The sequence below is a fragment of the Apteryx mantelli genome, chromosome 1 (genome assembly GCF_036417845.1).
Source record: "Apteryx mantelli isolate bAptMan1 chromosome 1, bAptMan1.hap1, whole genome shotgun sequence".
In the NCBI taxonomy this organism is placed as follows: domain Eukaryota; kingdom Metazoa; phylum Chordata; class Aves; order Apterygiformes; family Apterygidae; genus Apteryx; species Apteryx mantelli.
This window is the reverse complement of record NC_089978.1, coordinates 8,978,632-8,993,868: the sequence shown is the minus strand read 5'-3', so window position 1 is coordinate 8,993,868 and position 15,237 is coordinate 8,978,632. Positions and strand designations below refer to the sequence as shown.

Genomic DNA, 15,237 nt, shown 5'->3' with positions numbered 1-15,237 from the left:
ATTTTTTTCTTCCTAATATCATAGAAAAGTTGGTTGTAAGGGATCTCCGGAGGTTATCTAGTCCAACCTCCTGCCTGAAGCAGGATTATTGCCACATTAAATCAGGCTAGTCATGATTTAATCTAGCCAAATCTTAAAAAGCTCAAAGGATGGCGATTTCATAACCCTTCTGAAGAACCTGTGCCCATGCTACCCCACCCACCTGGTGACATTTTTTCCTTCTTAAATTCCAGTCAGAATCTCCAAAACCACTGCTTGTGTCTACTGGCCCTTTTTATCTCATTTGGCAGTACTGAGAAGAGTTTGGTTTCATCATATTTGTAGCCGAGTAGTTGTAGAGTGCTCTCATATTGCCCCTTAGTCTCTCCTTCCCAACACTACACAAGCCCCAGATCCCTCAGCATCTCTGTAACCTCCATGTAATCTAGGACTCTGAGCATCCTAGCAGCACTCTTTTGGACCCTCTCCTGTTTTTCCACATGCCTCTTGGACTGAAAAAAGGGTGGGAATTGGTCACATTATTCCAGATCATAATTTCCCTCTATCTGCTGGCCACACTCCTCTTAACGTATGCCAGTATGCAGTTTACCTGATTGGCAGGAAAAGTGCACTGTTGGGTTAGTACTCAGCATCTGCTGTAACCTCCAGGCCTTTCCAAGGAAGCTGCTATTCAGATGTCTGCTTCACAGCCTGTGCTGATGCATGGGGCTGTTCCACCCCAGGTGCAGAACTTCAGACTTCTGGTTGAACTTCACGAGGTTTCTCTTGGCCTAGTCTTAAAGCTCTGCCATTCATCATGTCAACCACTCCCTCTATATAGAGTCATCCAGAAATTTGCTGAGGGTGCATTCTGTGTCATGATTTACATCATCGATGAAGATATTCAACTGATATCCAAGGAATCCTGAGGTACTCTGCTCATCACTGGCCACCCAACAGATGACAAGTGATGATTATCCTTTGAGCCTAATGGTGCAGTCAGTTCTCAACCCAGTCTCTTCTTTCAGTCTATTCTTCTCAGCTTTTAAATGACAGCACTGTGGGAGACTGTGCAAAAGCCTTACCAATGTCTGCTGTTGCATGCGAGAGGGCTTTGCTCCAAACACACACACACACTAGCAGAAAAACACCGCAGCAGGCTGTAGCCGTGCTGGGGGCAGACTAATGAGCAAGGTAGCTGTGTATAATCTAGGAGATACTGAAAAGGATATCCAGGAGGAAACCAAAAGGTACCTTTTTCCAGCTATGGATTAGTTGCACATGTTTATCCAACATTTCCTCATGTTCAGATGAGAGACTGCTGGAGGAGTTTTGTAGGGTGCTCCCTGTGTCCTGCAACGCATGTTACAGATCCACCTGCTCTGCCCACAGAAGAGAAATAAAAGGACCTGAAATACCATTGCAGTCAGTGCCCAGGAGAGACAGTGGTGAAGAGGTGTTGTCACATGCCCTACAGCAGGTCACAGGTGCACCTCTGTAGGAGATATGGCAAGGGCCAGGGATGCCTTTGGATGTAGGGGTGTTTTAGCCAGCAAAGAGGTATTCTGCATGAGGTAGCCTCTGTGCTAGCGTGGAGCAGCGGCACTGGCCAGTGTATTGCAGCCACTGCTCACCCCTCATCCATACAGCCAGTCATTTCATCATGAAAGACAATCTGGTTGGTCAAGCTTCTCATGATGTGCTTTTGGTAAATCTATGTTGACTATTCCAATTATCTTCTTGATTTTTAAATGCTTGGAGCATACAGGCATTGCAAACGAAGACTGAGGCAAAGAAGATGATGCGAAGTAGACTCTTCCACACTGTCTGCCATTAGATTGTCTCCCCCATTCATCAGTCAACCCAAATTTCCCCTTTCCTTTTGCAACTGGCACACCTGTAGAATCACTTTTTGCTACTCTTTAGGACATTTGTAAGTCTTGGCTCCAGCCAATCAGCTTTCTGATTTTGACATTAAGCACCCAAGCAACACTTGCCTATGTCTTTTAGTTTTGTTCATCCAGAAGCTCTTTGCTTAGCCAATAAAGCCTTCTGTTGAATTGCCCATCTTCCTGTTCAACAGAATGGTTCCTTCCTGAGTTCTCAATAAGTTTTCTTTAGAAATCATCCATCTTTCCTGGACCCTGTGCCTCTGTGGCAGCATCCCAAGAGATTTTGCTTAGCAAATCTCCAAAAAAGCTGAAGTCTGCTCTTATGAAGTCTACAGTCTTAACTTGCTGACTATCTCCCCAGACTTCCTTTGAATCCTGAACTGAACCAACTCATGGCCACTCTGACCCTAATAGCTGTCTATCACCACATTTGCCACCAGTTTCTTCCCTTTTGTAAGCAGCAGATCAAACAGACAATTACTCCTGTCTATCTCATTGAGCATTTTCATTTGGAAATCAGTAGCAATGCAGTCAAGGCATCTCCTGGACTGTCTGCACCATCTTACTAAAAACCAATTCAAATAAGAACTTACTTGAAGAATGTGATGATTGTATTGATATAGTTACTGGCGTATGGCTTTTATCCACTTTTACTAAACTGAAATTCTGTTATTTTATTTAAAGTTTAAAATGTGACAATCTTCATAAAAAATACAAGAAGATAAAGCTTCCATCGTCAGTGATTTTAAAATGAATCCAACAAAATGAAAAAGTAAATTATGCCCTTCACTGACAGCATTTTGGAACAGTAACAAATACAACCTAAAAAAAGCTTAGCAATTAAAGAATAACATTCAGCATCATTAAAATTTGTGGTTCAAGATTATTTTTGTCACTTTTTCCCCCTTGCTCTGGTTGAGCTACTTTTTCCCCATAGTTTTATTAAGTAAAAGATGTACAGAATTTTTTTTCATCTTCAGATTCAATATCAGATCAAAAAAATATAAGTTTTCATCAACTGAAACACATATTTTTGTTGTGGAGAAGAAAAACAGTATTCAGATAAAAAAATCTGGAAATGGAACAAAAAAAGAACAACAAAAAAGCGAGAGAAAGTGGATAAATTACGCCAAATGTTCAACTATTTAAGCTTTACAGATAGATTCACTACAGTAAGTTAAAAGAAAGTTTGTCATCAGCTTCTCTCAAATCACATGTGCAATGAATTATGATAGTGCAAAAGCCTCTTATACTGGAGAAGTTACTGTTCCAAATATTTTTAGCTGGCAAAATGAAATCTGCCAGAAGTGTTGTCATATTATGACTGCATGGGTAATAAATTTCCCTATGTGATCACCATGTAAATTAGCTTTGAAAACCTATTATAGCGAGAACCAGGTAGTTTTAATGGATAGCACTGCAGTAGTTAGCAATCATTTTAATTATAAAAAATTATGTGAGGAAACCTAATTATAAATGATGCATCAAGGGATCTATAGGGTCCATTAGAATTATCAATATGATAATTAACTTCCCAAAAGATTTTAAGTATTTCTAAACTGGTCAGCACCAAAGACTTTCCAAACATCTTTCATTTTAAAGGCAGACTCATCAGCAAATCCTACAGCATTGCACAGAGAAAATGCAATCACTATTCCCAGTTTATAGTTGTGAAAATCACTGTGAGGATTAACTGTAGGATTTTCAATAGTGCTCAGTTTCTTAAACGTCCTACTTAACTAAATATGCCATAATTAGCTACATGGGCATTTAAAAAAAAGGGCTCATCTTCATTCAGGGATTAAATGGTTTGCTTCTGAAGGTCAGAGCTTCTCCATGAAGGAAGTCAGAGGGGAAACCTGGCCTCCTGGCTCATGTTAGGTGTCACAGAATCACAGAATCACAGAATCACTGAGGTTGGAAGGGACCTCTGGAGATCATCTAGTCCAAGCCCCCTGCTCAAGCAGGGTCACCTAGAGCACCTTGCACAGGATTGCATCCAGGCGGCTTTTGAATATCTCCAGAGAAGGAGACTCCACCACCTCTCGGGGCAACCTGTTCCAGTGCTCTGTCACCCTCACAGTGAAAAAGTTTTTCCTCATGTTAAGATGGAAGTGTCTGTGTTTCAGTTTGTGCCCATTGCCTCACGTCCTGTCGCTCGGCACCACTGAAAAGAGTCTGGTCCCATCCTCTCGACACCCTCCCTTCAGATACTTGTACACATTGATAAGATCTCCTCTCAGCCTTCTCTTCTCCAAGCTAAACAGGCCCAGCTCTCTCGGCCTTTCCTCATAGGAGAGATGCTCCAGTCCCCTAATCATCTTTGTGGCCCTTCGCTGGACTTGCTCCAGTAGTGCCACATCCCTCTTGTACTGGGGAGCCCAGAACTGGACGCAGTACTGCAGATGTGGCCTCACCAGGGCTGAGTAGAGGGGGAGAATCACCTCCCTCGACCTGCTGGCAACACTCTTCCTGATGCACCCCAGGATACCATTGGCCTTCTTGGCCACAAGGGCACATTGCTGCCTCATACTTAACTTGGTGTCCCTCAGACAGTGCTGACAGCTGTGTGTTCAGTGAGGATATCCGGCAGCAAGAAGTGTGTTTTTTTATTAACAACCATTATATTCATTTTATCTTTGTGCTTTTGTCTTCTAGTGATCAGCGTAGCATATAAGGAATTATCATTAATATTACTAAATTCACGGTATCCTCTTCTTTTTCAATAGGTTCAGATAAATGCTTGTTTAGAATTATAAGATTTTAGTTTGATTAGCTCAGTCCTATTCAGAGTTTGCCCCGATTACTTGACACCTTTTTTTCTGCCAGCGCAATATGCCTGCCATAGAAAGTCAAATTGTAGAAAAATTCAGCTTCTCATGTCAGTAGTGCCAATATTACAGAACACTTTATTCTGAAAATCTAGATAGCAAGAACACCACAGGAGAGGAGTAATCATGGAATATACATGCTTTGCTGGGTATTCATTCTTCCCAAATAACACAAAATGGAGGTTGGTGTGAATACCTCAGTGGAGAACAGGGCTGTGTCAGTATTTGGGTCTACTATCAGGAGAAAAAACAGCAAATTAACTTGTTTCAAAGCAAAATGAAAAATTGGGAGAGGAAAGCATTCTTCTTCCTAAAAAGATCAAAAAGACACAGTAATTTGTTTCAGTCTCCTGCAGCATTTTTCAAGGAGGTATTCTTTGTATTGGATACCTACCTAACCAAGGGGCTAGGAGTGTCATTGCCTTCTCTTCTATTTTATGATTTTTTATTTTTTTTTTAGTAGTAGAACTAATTAGTAAGTTGAAATCAACTACATGAAATGTAAAGAAACACAAGATCATATAAGTATACTTCTGTAATACCTTACAGTTCTTCTAACTGAATGGTCATCCCAGGCTCAGTGTAGCTGTTCTCCTTTTTAGGATTACTTCTTCCACACTCCACAGCTTCTTGATCTCCTTAGCTATCATCCACTTTTGAGGTTGCCTTTTTTTGCTGTTTTTAAACCTTGCCAACCCCTTCTCAGTAATAATGTTTACAAAAGGACAGAATTCAGCCCTACAAGCTTACTGGCAAAACCTTCATCACTGTAACCTAGAGATTATATTAGTGTTCTTTCTATACACACACATTTTAGAAATAATGAGATCAGTATTAACCCATGTAAAGCCTTGATGAACAATTTAATGAAATCATTTATTTAACTATTAATTAAAAAATGTAGCTTATTGTAAACCTCTGGAAAAAAATTCATCCCAAAGGATTGTCTTATAAATTGAAGGAGAGCACTTGGTTTTGCATCCTCAATCAAAACAAAGGAGAAATTCCTTTATCCAAGCCAGGGATGCAAGGTGTGGTTTCCAGACATTTATGTTCTGATTAAAAATTGTATCATGATTTATACTCTGAATCTGTCTGATCCAACAAGTTAAGCAGCTTGAGATCTTAATCATAAGCAACAAGAAAAATGAAATGCAAATTAGCAGGTTATGAAGCTGATGAATACATAAGTGGATGAGATTCTTTGGCCTGAGATACCCAGTAGCCAGGTTAGAGGATCAGAACAGCCCCATTCTAGCTTTAAACACAGCCAATCTATAAATACTGAAGCGCAGAAAAAAATAAATTTATTATTTTCTATTGCACCAGACATTATATTGAGAGCTCATTTCACAAATTTAACAACTGTTGCCTTCCAAGTGAATGGCAGTTCTCTTCAAACAAAAAAGATAAATGTAAACTGTCTCATCAATGACATTCAGCGTTCATGTAACACAAGGCATAAAAGAACCCTCCCAGCATTTCCCTCTTTGTCTTTTATAATTGGAAACCAACTAAATGGATAAAATTCTGCTACCTTACTTCCCCACAGTAGGCTCAGTCCTTTTGGGAATGTAAGAAGAAAAGAATAGAAGGGGTTTCCAGGGTCATTTTATTCAGTCTTTTCCTACTGCAGATAATCACATCAAAGAATCCCTTTTATAAAGGTATCAAGTGCCATTTTATGTGCAGTTTTCTTTTTACCTCCGTACTCTCACAGAAAGCTGTTCCATATTATGATTACTCTAATGGTTAAGAATTTTTTTCCAGTTTACCACCTAAATTTATTCACAGCCAGTTTATACAAATTTTCTATTTTCCCATATTATTTACTCTTCATGGCATTTATCCTTCAATATATGTACACAGAGCAATTACAGCCTACTTCAGCCTTGTTTTTGCTAAACTAAACAAGCCAGACCTTTCAGGGCACACTGTCAGGGACAGGTACAAACACATGTATAGTCACTCCACCCATACATGCAGTGAGCCAGATGAGTCACTGATCCTAAAAACTTCTAGTTGTGCTAGTAAAGAATTACTGTAGCTACTACACCTGCTAAGAAGCAGAATATGTTGCTCAATCTCAGCATTGCTCTAATGCAGCCATGTTGTTTAGGAACTAGGGCAGGATTGCATCCAGATATCATGGACCTCAGGTTATCATTCATCTCTTTGATCTTTCTTTTAGCTGTCTCCATACTCGTAACAGTTCCATTTCATCTTCCTTTGAACATGGGTGACAACAGCTATACACCGTATTCTATCTGAGGTGCACTAACTGTTTTAACTATGTTCTTTGTAACTGTCGTGAAAGATAACAAATAAAGAAAAGCATCTGACCTGGTGTAGTCGTCCTCCACAAGCATGTGCTTTGGAATGGGTGAGTATCTTCCTGGTGAGATCGGGGCCAGAGATGCTTTGTACTCTAAAGTGCCATTGTTTCCAGAAGTGAGTATATGATTTTCCATCGGTGGAGAATAAGCTGATGGTAAGAACAAGCATTTCTTGTTAGCCATGTTCATGTCTGATTAGGTCACAACAACATCATTTTCAGTTAAGTACCAACAATGTGCTCATTGCTGTACGTAACACCAAAACAGTCTATGCCTGAGACAGCTTAAAATTTAGCAAGGCAGTAGAAGAATGAACAGCTGGAACTTTCCTGAAACATTAATAATAATAATAATAATACTGTTGCTAACTCATTTTGCAGAGAGTGAATCTTAGGAGGGGATCTGAATAAGAAAGAATAGCCTGGGAGAGAGGAAACAAAGGTTTTCTTCAATCAGGACAGACTAGAAGAAGGAAATGTAGGTAGGAAAGAAAGAGATGAGAAGTACACTCATTATTTTGGCTCCAGTATACAGCAGTGGGAATAATACAATAAGAGCTTAATGCAGGATCAGGACAGGAATTTTAGGTATGGTAAGGATTATGTACGGTGAATATTTAAAGCTGTGATATATTAAAGGTGTCAAATTCCTAATATAATTGAAATTTCAGTACCAACATAGATGGCATCATCATTCAGATCTCAGTAAATCTGGATATAAAACAGAAAGCGGATTCAAATGTTATACATATAATGATTAATAATGACAATTACAGGAGTACGTGTCTAATTTTATATTGGGTCTGCGGGTTTTGTTGTTGTTTGTCTGCCTTTTGCCAGTCTCGAGTTACTGGGGATATTATTAATATTACTGGAGAGATGCAATAACAGTTGTATTCAAATCTCTAGTTAATGTAATTGAAAAGGAAATGATGAATAGGAAAAATAAAGACACATGCTTCTGCAGTGAGCTATGATCAATTTTCTCATGAAAATAAGACATTTAAACTTTCTAGTCTTAGTTTCAGTCTTTTTTTCAGATGCTTAGATATGGAATGTTTCAAAGCAAAATATCTCTATGGGAAAAGGCTATTACCCACTCCGAAATACTTTGAACGTGTAGGTATAATGAAAGGTTCCCAGGAGATAAACAAATCTCTATGCACCAACAGCCTGGGATGGGTTACTGCAAATCTTTTAATCCTTATGCTCCCTCTAGAATTGCTTCTATCTTCTCATATGCTGCTGATCTATAATCTGACATAATAAAACACACTGTTTTAGAACTCCTAAATTATTATTTTAGAAAGCATTATAATGTAGGAGATTGGATGGGGATATTTAGTTCTTTTACTTCTTGAGCTTTGCTAAGGATCCAGACCAGACTGTTGCTGAACAATCATGCCATCTGTTGTAACATTTGCTAAGTAAATAGGTATCCTCGGCACAGTTGAGTATAACATCTGATGTGCATATTACAAAACCTTTCTGTCTGTTTTTATGGAGTAGTCTGAATAAGGAGGATTATGGATAGTTATCTTTCCCCTCAGCTTTGTCAGTCCACAGTTGAGCAACACTATGTAGAAGTGCAGAGGAATTTAATCTCTGTTTTTTACTGGGAAAAGCTGCCTTTTCCAGTCCTTGGTTGGCTTCCTGGCCTTAAGTGCCCCTAGTATTATTGGCAGATGGTCTAATTGGACATAGATCAGTTGCTGAGGCTCCTGTCACAAATTAAACTGCCATCCAGTTGTTAGATGGTGGCAGCTGGTCCCAGCTGGTAGTGGAACCCCAGTCAGACAGTGTTTAAACATCAACTACATGAAGGAAGGGAGTTCCAGTAATAAACTGGTCAGACTTGCAAGCACTGGGGGAACAGAGAGCTGCAGTGGAAATGTTTAAGGTTGCTGTGAACAAAAAGGGACCGGGAATGGCTGGGTATGAAAGCACCAGGAGGAACAGCAGAAAGGCGTCTATAAGAATGGCACACGTTGATGGCACCTAGATTAATGGGTCATCAATACCCCCAGCACAACCCCAGTCTCTGAGGACAGACAGATCAGTGCAGCCTGTGCTCAAATTAAAACAAAGACTCAAGCCATTAAGAGATGATGGGAGTAGATAAAAATTGAATCTGGAGCCTAGGACACTCAGATAAGGAGACAAAGGACACCGAGTCAATCCCGAAGATTTGCAGAGGTGAGAAAAGAGGGAGAGACAATAGACCCTAATTTGCTGTCATCTCCTAGGGGGAACAAAAGGCTCATCAGCAAGGAGGCTGCCAACCTAAGAAGAGCATATTGTGCTCAGTTGTCTCAGGGAGTCCTGGCCAGATCACCTGGATACCTGCCTTTGTACCTGAATGCTGGGCATGAGTTTGCCAGCATGAGAACATGAAAACCTGAGGTAAGTCTATTTGTTTTAGAATAAAATCACCTTTCCCCCGCATAAGATCTTGCACTGAGCTTTGCTACATCGTTTCAACAACTTTTCCTCCTGCCCAGAGAGTACATTCAATGCAAGGACAAACAATGCCATAGTCCTCAGCAAAGGAATGTCAGCTGAACATATATAAAGTTAAAGGACAGACTGAGAATGGAGCAAAGTGGGAGAGGAATTTAGAAAGCAGATATGCACAGAAAATTGGTAAATTTGTGTAGGTAGAACAACAATTTATATTCCAAGTAAGTATTCTATGCAAATATCATATTCATTTTCCTCAGGCTCTTCACTAAGTTTGTACAGGATGGTTTGCTGCTTGTTCTAATTTTTCAGTGAACAGAGGACCAGTCTACAAATCCAATAATATTTCAAAATATATTGCATATATTTATCACATTAACCGTCATAAGAGATACAGTTCAATCTGCTTACTTGGACAATGGCTGATTGGAATCAGCTCAGCAGTACATTATCTACATTGCCACTTTTGCTGCAAAAGTACTTTAGTAGAGTTATATTATTTGTAATATTTTATGAGTGTAGCATACTTAAGTGGCAATAATCATTTCATTTTTGTAGCTCCAAGCTGTTTCGTAAACTTTAAGGGAGTATTTGGACAAGCTATGGAAAACCACAATCATCTGACAAACTGAAGTCTCATACAAAATGAATTGCAAAAGTCACTTACAATGAGTAATATCTGGCGGGCCATAAGGATCAGTCATGTAAATGGTGGTGGGCTTTCCAACTTTGAGATACACTACATCTGATGTGTTCTTCAGTATCGCTACTGCCTCTTCATGGGTAACTTCTTCTAAACTGTAATTATTTACCTTAAAGGAGAAATTAGACAGGTGAGTTAGGATGGAGAAGTAGACACAAAAAAATGACACTGTCTTGCAGTTGTCACCATGTTAAAAAAAATGCTGTAGACAAATGGCACTGAAGATTACAGAAGTAGTTTTAACAGCCTAGTCTTTTCTTAGTGCATGTATACCCAAGGACTGACTTTGCAGTATTGATAATATCAGACAATCATAATGGTCCGTCTAAATATTTTGAGATGGCAGCAGGTCTTGTCAGTACAAAATTCCCTTGTGATATTCCATTGTCAGTATTGTCATTAACATAAAATGATATTTAAAAATAATTGAATAACTGAGCACCACATCATCTATAGAATGTACCTATGTTATTTGACATATCAAGATTGACTGCCCAAACCTCAGAAATACTCCACACCTAAAATCTTTTCACCCATGATATTACATTGACAGTTGAAATAATAAGAGGTACAGACAGGAATACTAAATAAAGGGCTGCCTATGAGGTGCAGGAAATGAACAGAGGCAGTTATGAAAGGAGGAAAAGAGATTTTGAATTGGAAAGACTGTCAGTTTTCTGTAAGCACAGGAACACACATTGAAATGGTAAGAGGATGTTGCACTAATTCTGTGTTTTATTGGAACAGAGAAATACTTAACCATAATCAAGGAGAAGAGGACAGGACTATAGATTAAAGGAGGAAGAAGGTGGTGACAATAAGTCTTGCCTATTTATGCTCCACCTCCAGTTAAAAAAAGAAAAAGAAAGAAAAAGAAAAAAAAAAGCAAGCTCAGGCGTGATTTATTATAGTGAGGCATAAAATTTATTCACATGTAAATCCACTGTATCCACAAACCAACAACAATAGGCTCCTATAGGCAGAACAGTGAATGGTCCCTGCCCCAAAAACCATACAGACTAAACAGAGAAGTTATAGGATAGAGGAAACAAGTAACTAAGGCTTCAGGCTTATAGTGTATGCCAACAGAAAAGCCTACTTTTAAAGGAGAATGTTGTGTATGAAACATTTCACTGTGATTTAAAGTGCTATCCTCGAATATTTAGAGTTATTGCAAGGATTCCTTGTAAAGCTTATGCAATATGGAAGAAAAAGAAGCTCCTCAGCTAGGATGAGTATAGTATAGCTGTAAATCACAGAATGCAATAACTGCCTAGGGAATTCAGTATCAGTAAATTATCAGAGACTCGGCTGTGAAACAGGATAATAAGCTACTGCCATAGGGTTTGGCAACTGGAAAGAAATCCAGACATTATGAAGCACTGGAGGACTCTTTATACCAAGATGATGGCATCAACACCAAGAGAGAGAATGATTGCTATTGCATAGTATTGCTAAACGTAAGGTTTTTGTCTACATTTTGAATCCATGTATAATTCTCAGACTCAGTTTTAAGGTTAATTGAAAGAGGCAATGACAGGCATATTATGACAATTTGACACAAAGAGCAATGATATATCCTAACACTCAGAAGAGAGTGGCTGATGCTCTGTGCAGTATTTTGACAGGTCTTCTATATATAAAAAAACCTCCTCTATATTCTATGAATTTATCTCTCTTTTTTTCTTTGCTATGAATAACATTAGCATACATATGCACTTTTAATAAATAAATTTATTTTAAATTACTAGGCTAGTAGTAAGAAGAATTGACTGAAATTAAACCTTGTTTATGTATTTTAAAACTGACTTAAATACTGAAAATTCATACTGGCAATATAGCCACATTCTTTCCTTCCCTCACTGTCTGTACATTATATCCTGTTGTGTTTCATTCTAACTCAGGATGGAAGCTTTCTGAAGCAAAGAAAATCTCTCATAACCTCCCACTATACTGCTCCTGTAAATGATAAAAGTTCTTATTCAAAAAAGACACAGAAGTAAAATATCATAGCACTGTCTGAACAATCTGAAAAAAAGATTTTTGATCTTTTTAGGAGTGTATAAAAACAATTTAGACACAAATTGACTTGTTTCAGTCTTTTTTCAAAGGTTTTTCCTGGAAATCTAGCTGATCAAAATCATGGTAGGACTGTCATATTTCCATCACAACATACTTGGATGATACAGTTGTGCAATTTGAGGATAAACAGCCATTTTAGAAAGAGGAAATTTAGCATGATACATATAGAACTTACATTTGCCTTGACAGGTCCTGCTTCTTACCTATCTGATAATAATTTTACAGGTAGTTTGTTAAAGCTGGGTACAAGCTGTACAAATCTTAAAATTAAAATAAGAATTAAAGACTGAGCAATTTTAAACTAAGACTTAATATCTGAGTAGTTACACATTGTTTTTTTCTTTATACACTTAAACATCTTTAAGATCACTGCAAGGGTTATGCACAATTAAGTGTTTTTTTCCTATTTCCTGGTGCATATAGGCTTAAACTTGAAGAGTGTTGTGGAAAATTGAAATAGACAGTGCTGGCACTTGGTAGAACTAAAAAGAAAATAACACATCAATAAAATAAAGATACAAAGGAGAGCTTCAAAGAAAAGACTGATGGAAGAAAATTTGAGGAAAAAAATAGCCCTTCAAAGTAAACAGGGTTCAGCTATAAAAAGTATTCCAGTAACACATACCAAAACTGGTAATCAAATGCCTCAGAAATATTTAGAAAATTAGAGAATTTTCCTCTCTAAATACAAGAGTCCTAGAAAGGAAGCTTGCTACTGATTAATTTTGTGCTGGACTGCAGTTCTCAGTGAACAAAGGCACAAAGACAGATTTAAGCTACATCAAGAGCAAACAAACAAAACCAACCAACCAAACAAAAAGGTTGATTGATTCATTAAGGTAAAGATTCGCAGTAGTGCCATCAGGTCTCTTTTAAATGTGAGCTCTATGAGAATAGGACAGAACCACCTTTCTCTATCACTGATGATCAATTTGGCATTACAACACAAAAAATACACATTTCCAAATTTCCTCCAGAATGTAGTAAAGCTGCCTGCCCTTGCTTTGGACCTAAAACTCCCATTAGTATGTGTATGTACCAATAAATTTTCTACTTTTTGCTACTCACAAAACAATGTCATGAATAAATACGTTTGAATGTATTCCGTTACACAAAAATGAAAACCTGAATACACTGAAAAATTATGTTGTTACCTCCCTAGATACTACTGCAAGATGTTTGTAGTGTGTCATTTTTTTAATAAGAAAATATTTTGGATGACATTCTTCAAAATCCCATATCAAAGATGGTGATTACTAGGAAATATGATAATTCATTGTTCTTTCTGGTAAGACTGATAGGGAGAGGAGAACCTCACATATAGTCTCCAAGAGAGATTTCCTGAGCTTTTCCTTGTTTCCATAAAAGTTACCTATTCCAACAGAATTTCAGCTACCGACTATTTCAACTACAAATAATTTCAGCTACTAATAGTGGCTGTGTTTCAGTGGCTAGGGCAGAGAAAATGCAGGATAACAAAGTTCAGTTCCCGCTGTTGAGGCAACCACAGCGGAGGACATAATCTGAAAAAAAAAGTTGAGTCAGAAGTAAAGAAGATAAAGAGTGGGAAGTGTGCACAAAATAAGAAGGCAAAGTGTATATGACATATACCCCTCTGAGATGCTGAAACGTTTGTGCAGAAGGGCTGACATACATTGTGTGGGTAGATTGGGTACTGCACGCCAACCTTCTGGCTCTAGGAAGCCAATTTAAGAAGCAACAAAGTAAGAGGAAAAAACCCTAAGACAAATGCTAAAACCAAGTTTACCTGAGTGGTCAGTGGGTGTGGAAGAGTCAAACAGAAGCTACATCTAAAGAGGTGGCAAACTCAGCTACAAGAGTCAGGAACCTGAGCCATAAAATGCTGTCACAGGAGCGGCAAGACAAAAGTCAAAAAGAAAATAAGCATGGACCAAGTTTTTTTTTTTTTTTTTCTGATGTGAAAAATTTTATATGCAGAAAATGCAGAAATGCAAACAGCACCTGGAGTAAAAAAAGATACCAGGAAAGCATTTCTATAAACAGAAAGCATGTGATAAGAGGACATACTGCTATTACAGGAAAAGAGTAAGAGGAAGAAATAATATAGCAATAAAGAAGAAATGAAAGACATTTACAAGTCCAATCAAAGAAGATATTTGAGTGATGGGGGAAATCACTAACCAATGTTGCCAAAGAGTCATAGAAAGATTTTTTTTTCTTAAGTGGCATAATGAAGGCAATGAATTGTAAACCTAAGCCAGAATTATCTTATTTGGAAAAATTCCTGGATTCATATTAGAAAACAAAGGCACGGAGAAGTAGCTGGAGTAAAAAGCTTTGAATTCCCCAAATGACGGTACACGTGCTCTAAAAAATAACTGCATTCACAAGAGCATAAGCTGATAAGAGAACAAAAGAGCTCTGGAGGAATAAGTCTGTCTTAATTCATTGACTTTTTTTAAAGGAAAATTGTTCCTTTCATCCATTGATTTAGAGTAAGTGAGATCTGATTCACTCAAAGAAGGAGAGAAATAGGTGATCTTTACCTTGCCAGTGGCAATGTTTGCTTTTGTGTTGTATTTTACATGTTAGTCAGAAAGTGGATTTTCCTGAGCAAATTTGAGTGAATATTCTTCTGCGAGCACCTGTGACCTGTCAGCTGTAAACAGCCTACAACTGCTGATGGCCTGTTTAAAACTCAGCATGATTTCAAAGACAACAGAGACAAGTTATTCTGTGCTGAAGTCCTACCATGCCCTAAGAAAGTAAGTCTATCTGAATTAACTGACCACATATGATACCATAGACTCCTGAGTCAGTTGTACAGCAGCTGGACTGTGAATAGAAAGAAATGGCCTTTGACCACCTATCTTCAGGTCACATTGTGAGTTACTCACTCTTAAATTAGCTTGCTTAGATTATAAGTAGCTATGGGCTAAGCGTCTCAAAATAAAACTACTCTTTGCAGAGTAA

The 15,237-nt window shown here is 38.2% G+C and overlaps 1 protein-coding gene across 1 annotated transcript in view; it reads right to left on the bottom strand.

Annotated features, from left to right (window-relative positions):
• DLG2 (discs large MAGUK scaffold protein 2) overlaps positions 1-15,237 on the bottom strand; it is an 856,812-nt gene that overhangs the window by 285,105 nt on the left and 556,470 nt on the right. Inside the window, exons 9-10 of the mRNA XM_013943075.2 lie at positions 10,165-10,309; positions 7,046-7,187 (exon numbers count right to left, since the gene is read on the bottom strand). Of these exons, the coding sequence (XP_013798529.2) occupies positions 7,046-7,187; positions 10,165-10,309 (287 nt within the window). The remainder of the gene's footprint in view (positions 1-7,045; positions 7,188-10,164; positions 10,310-15,237) is intronic.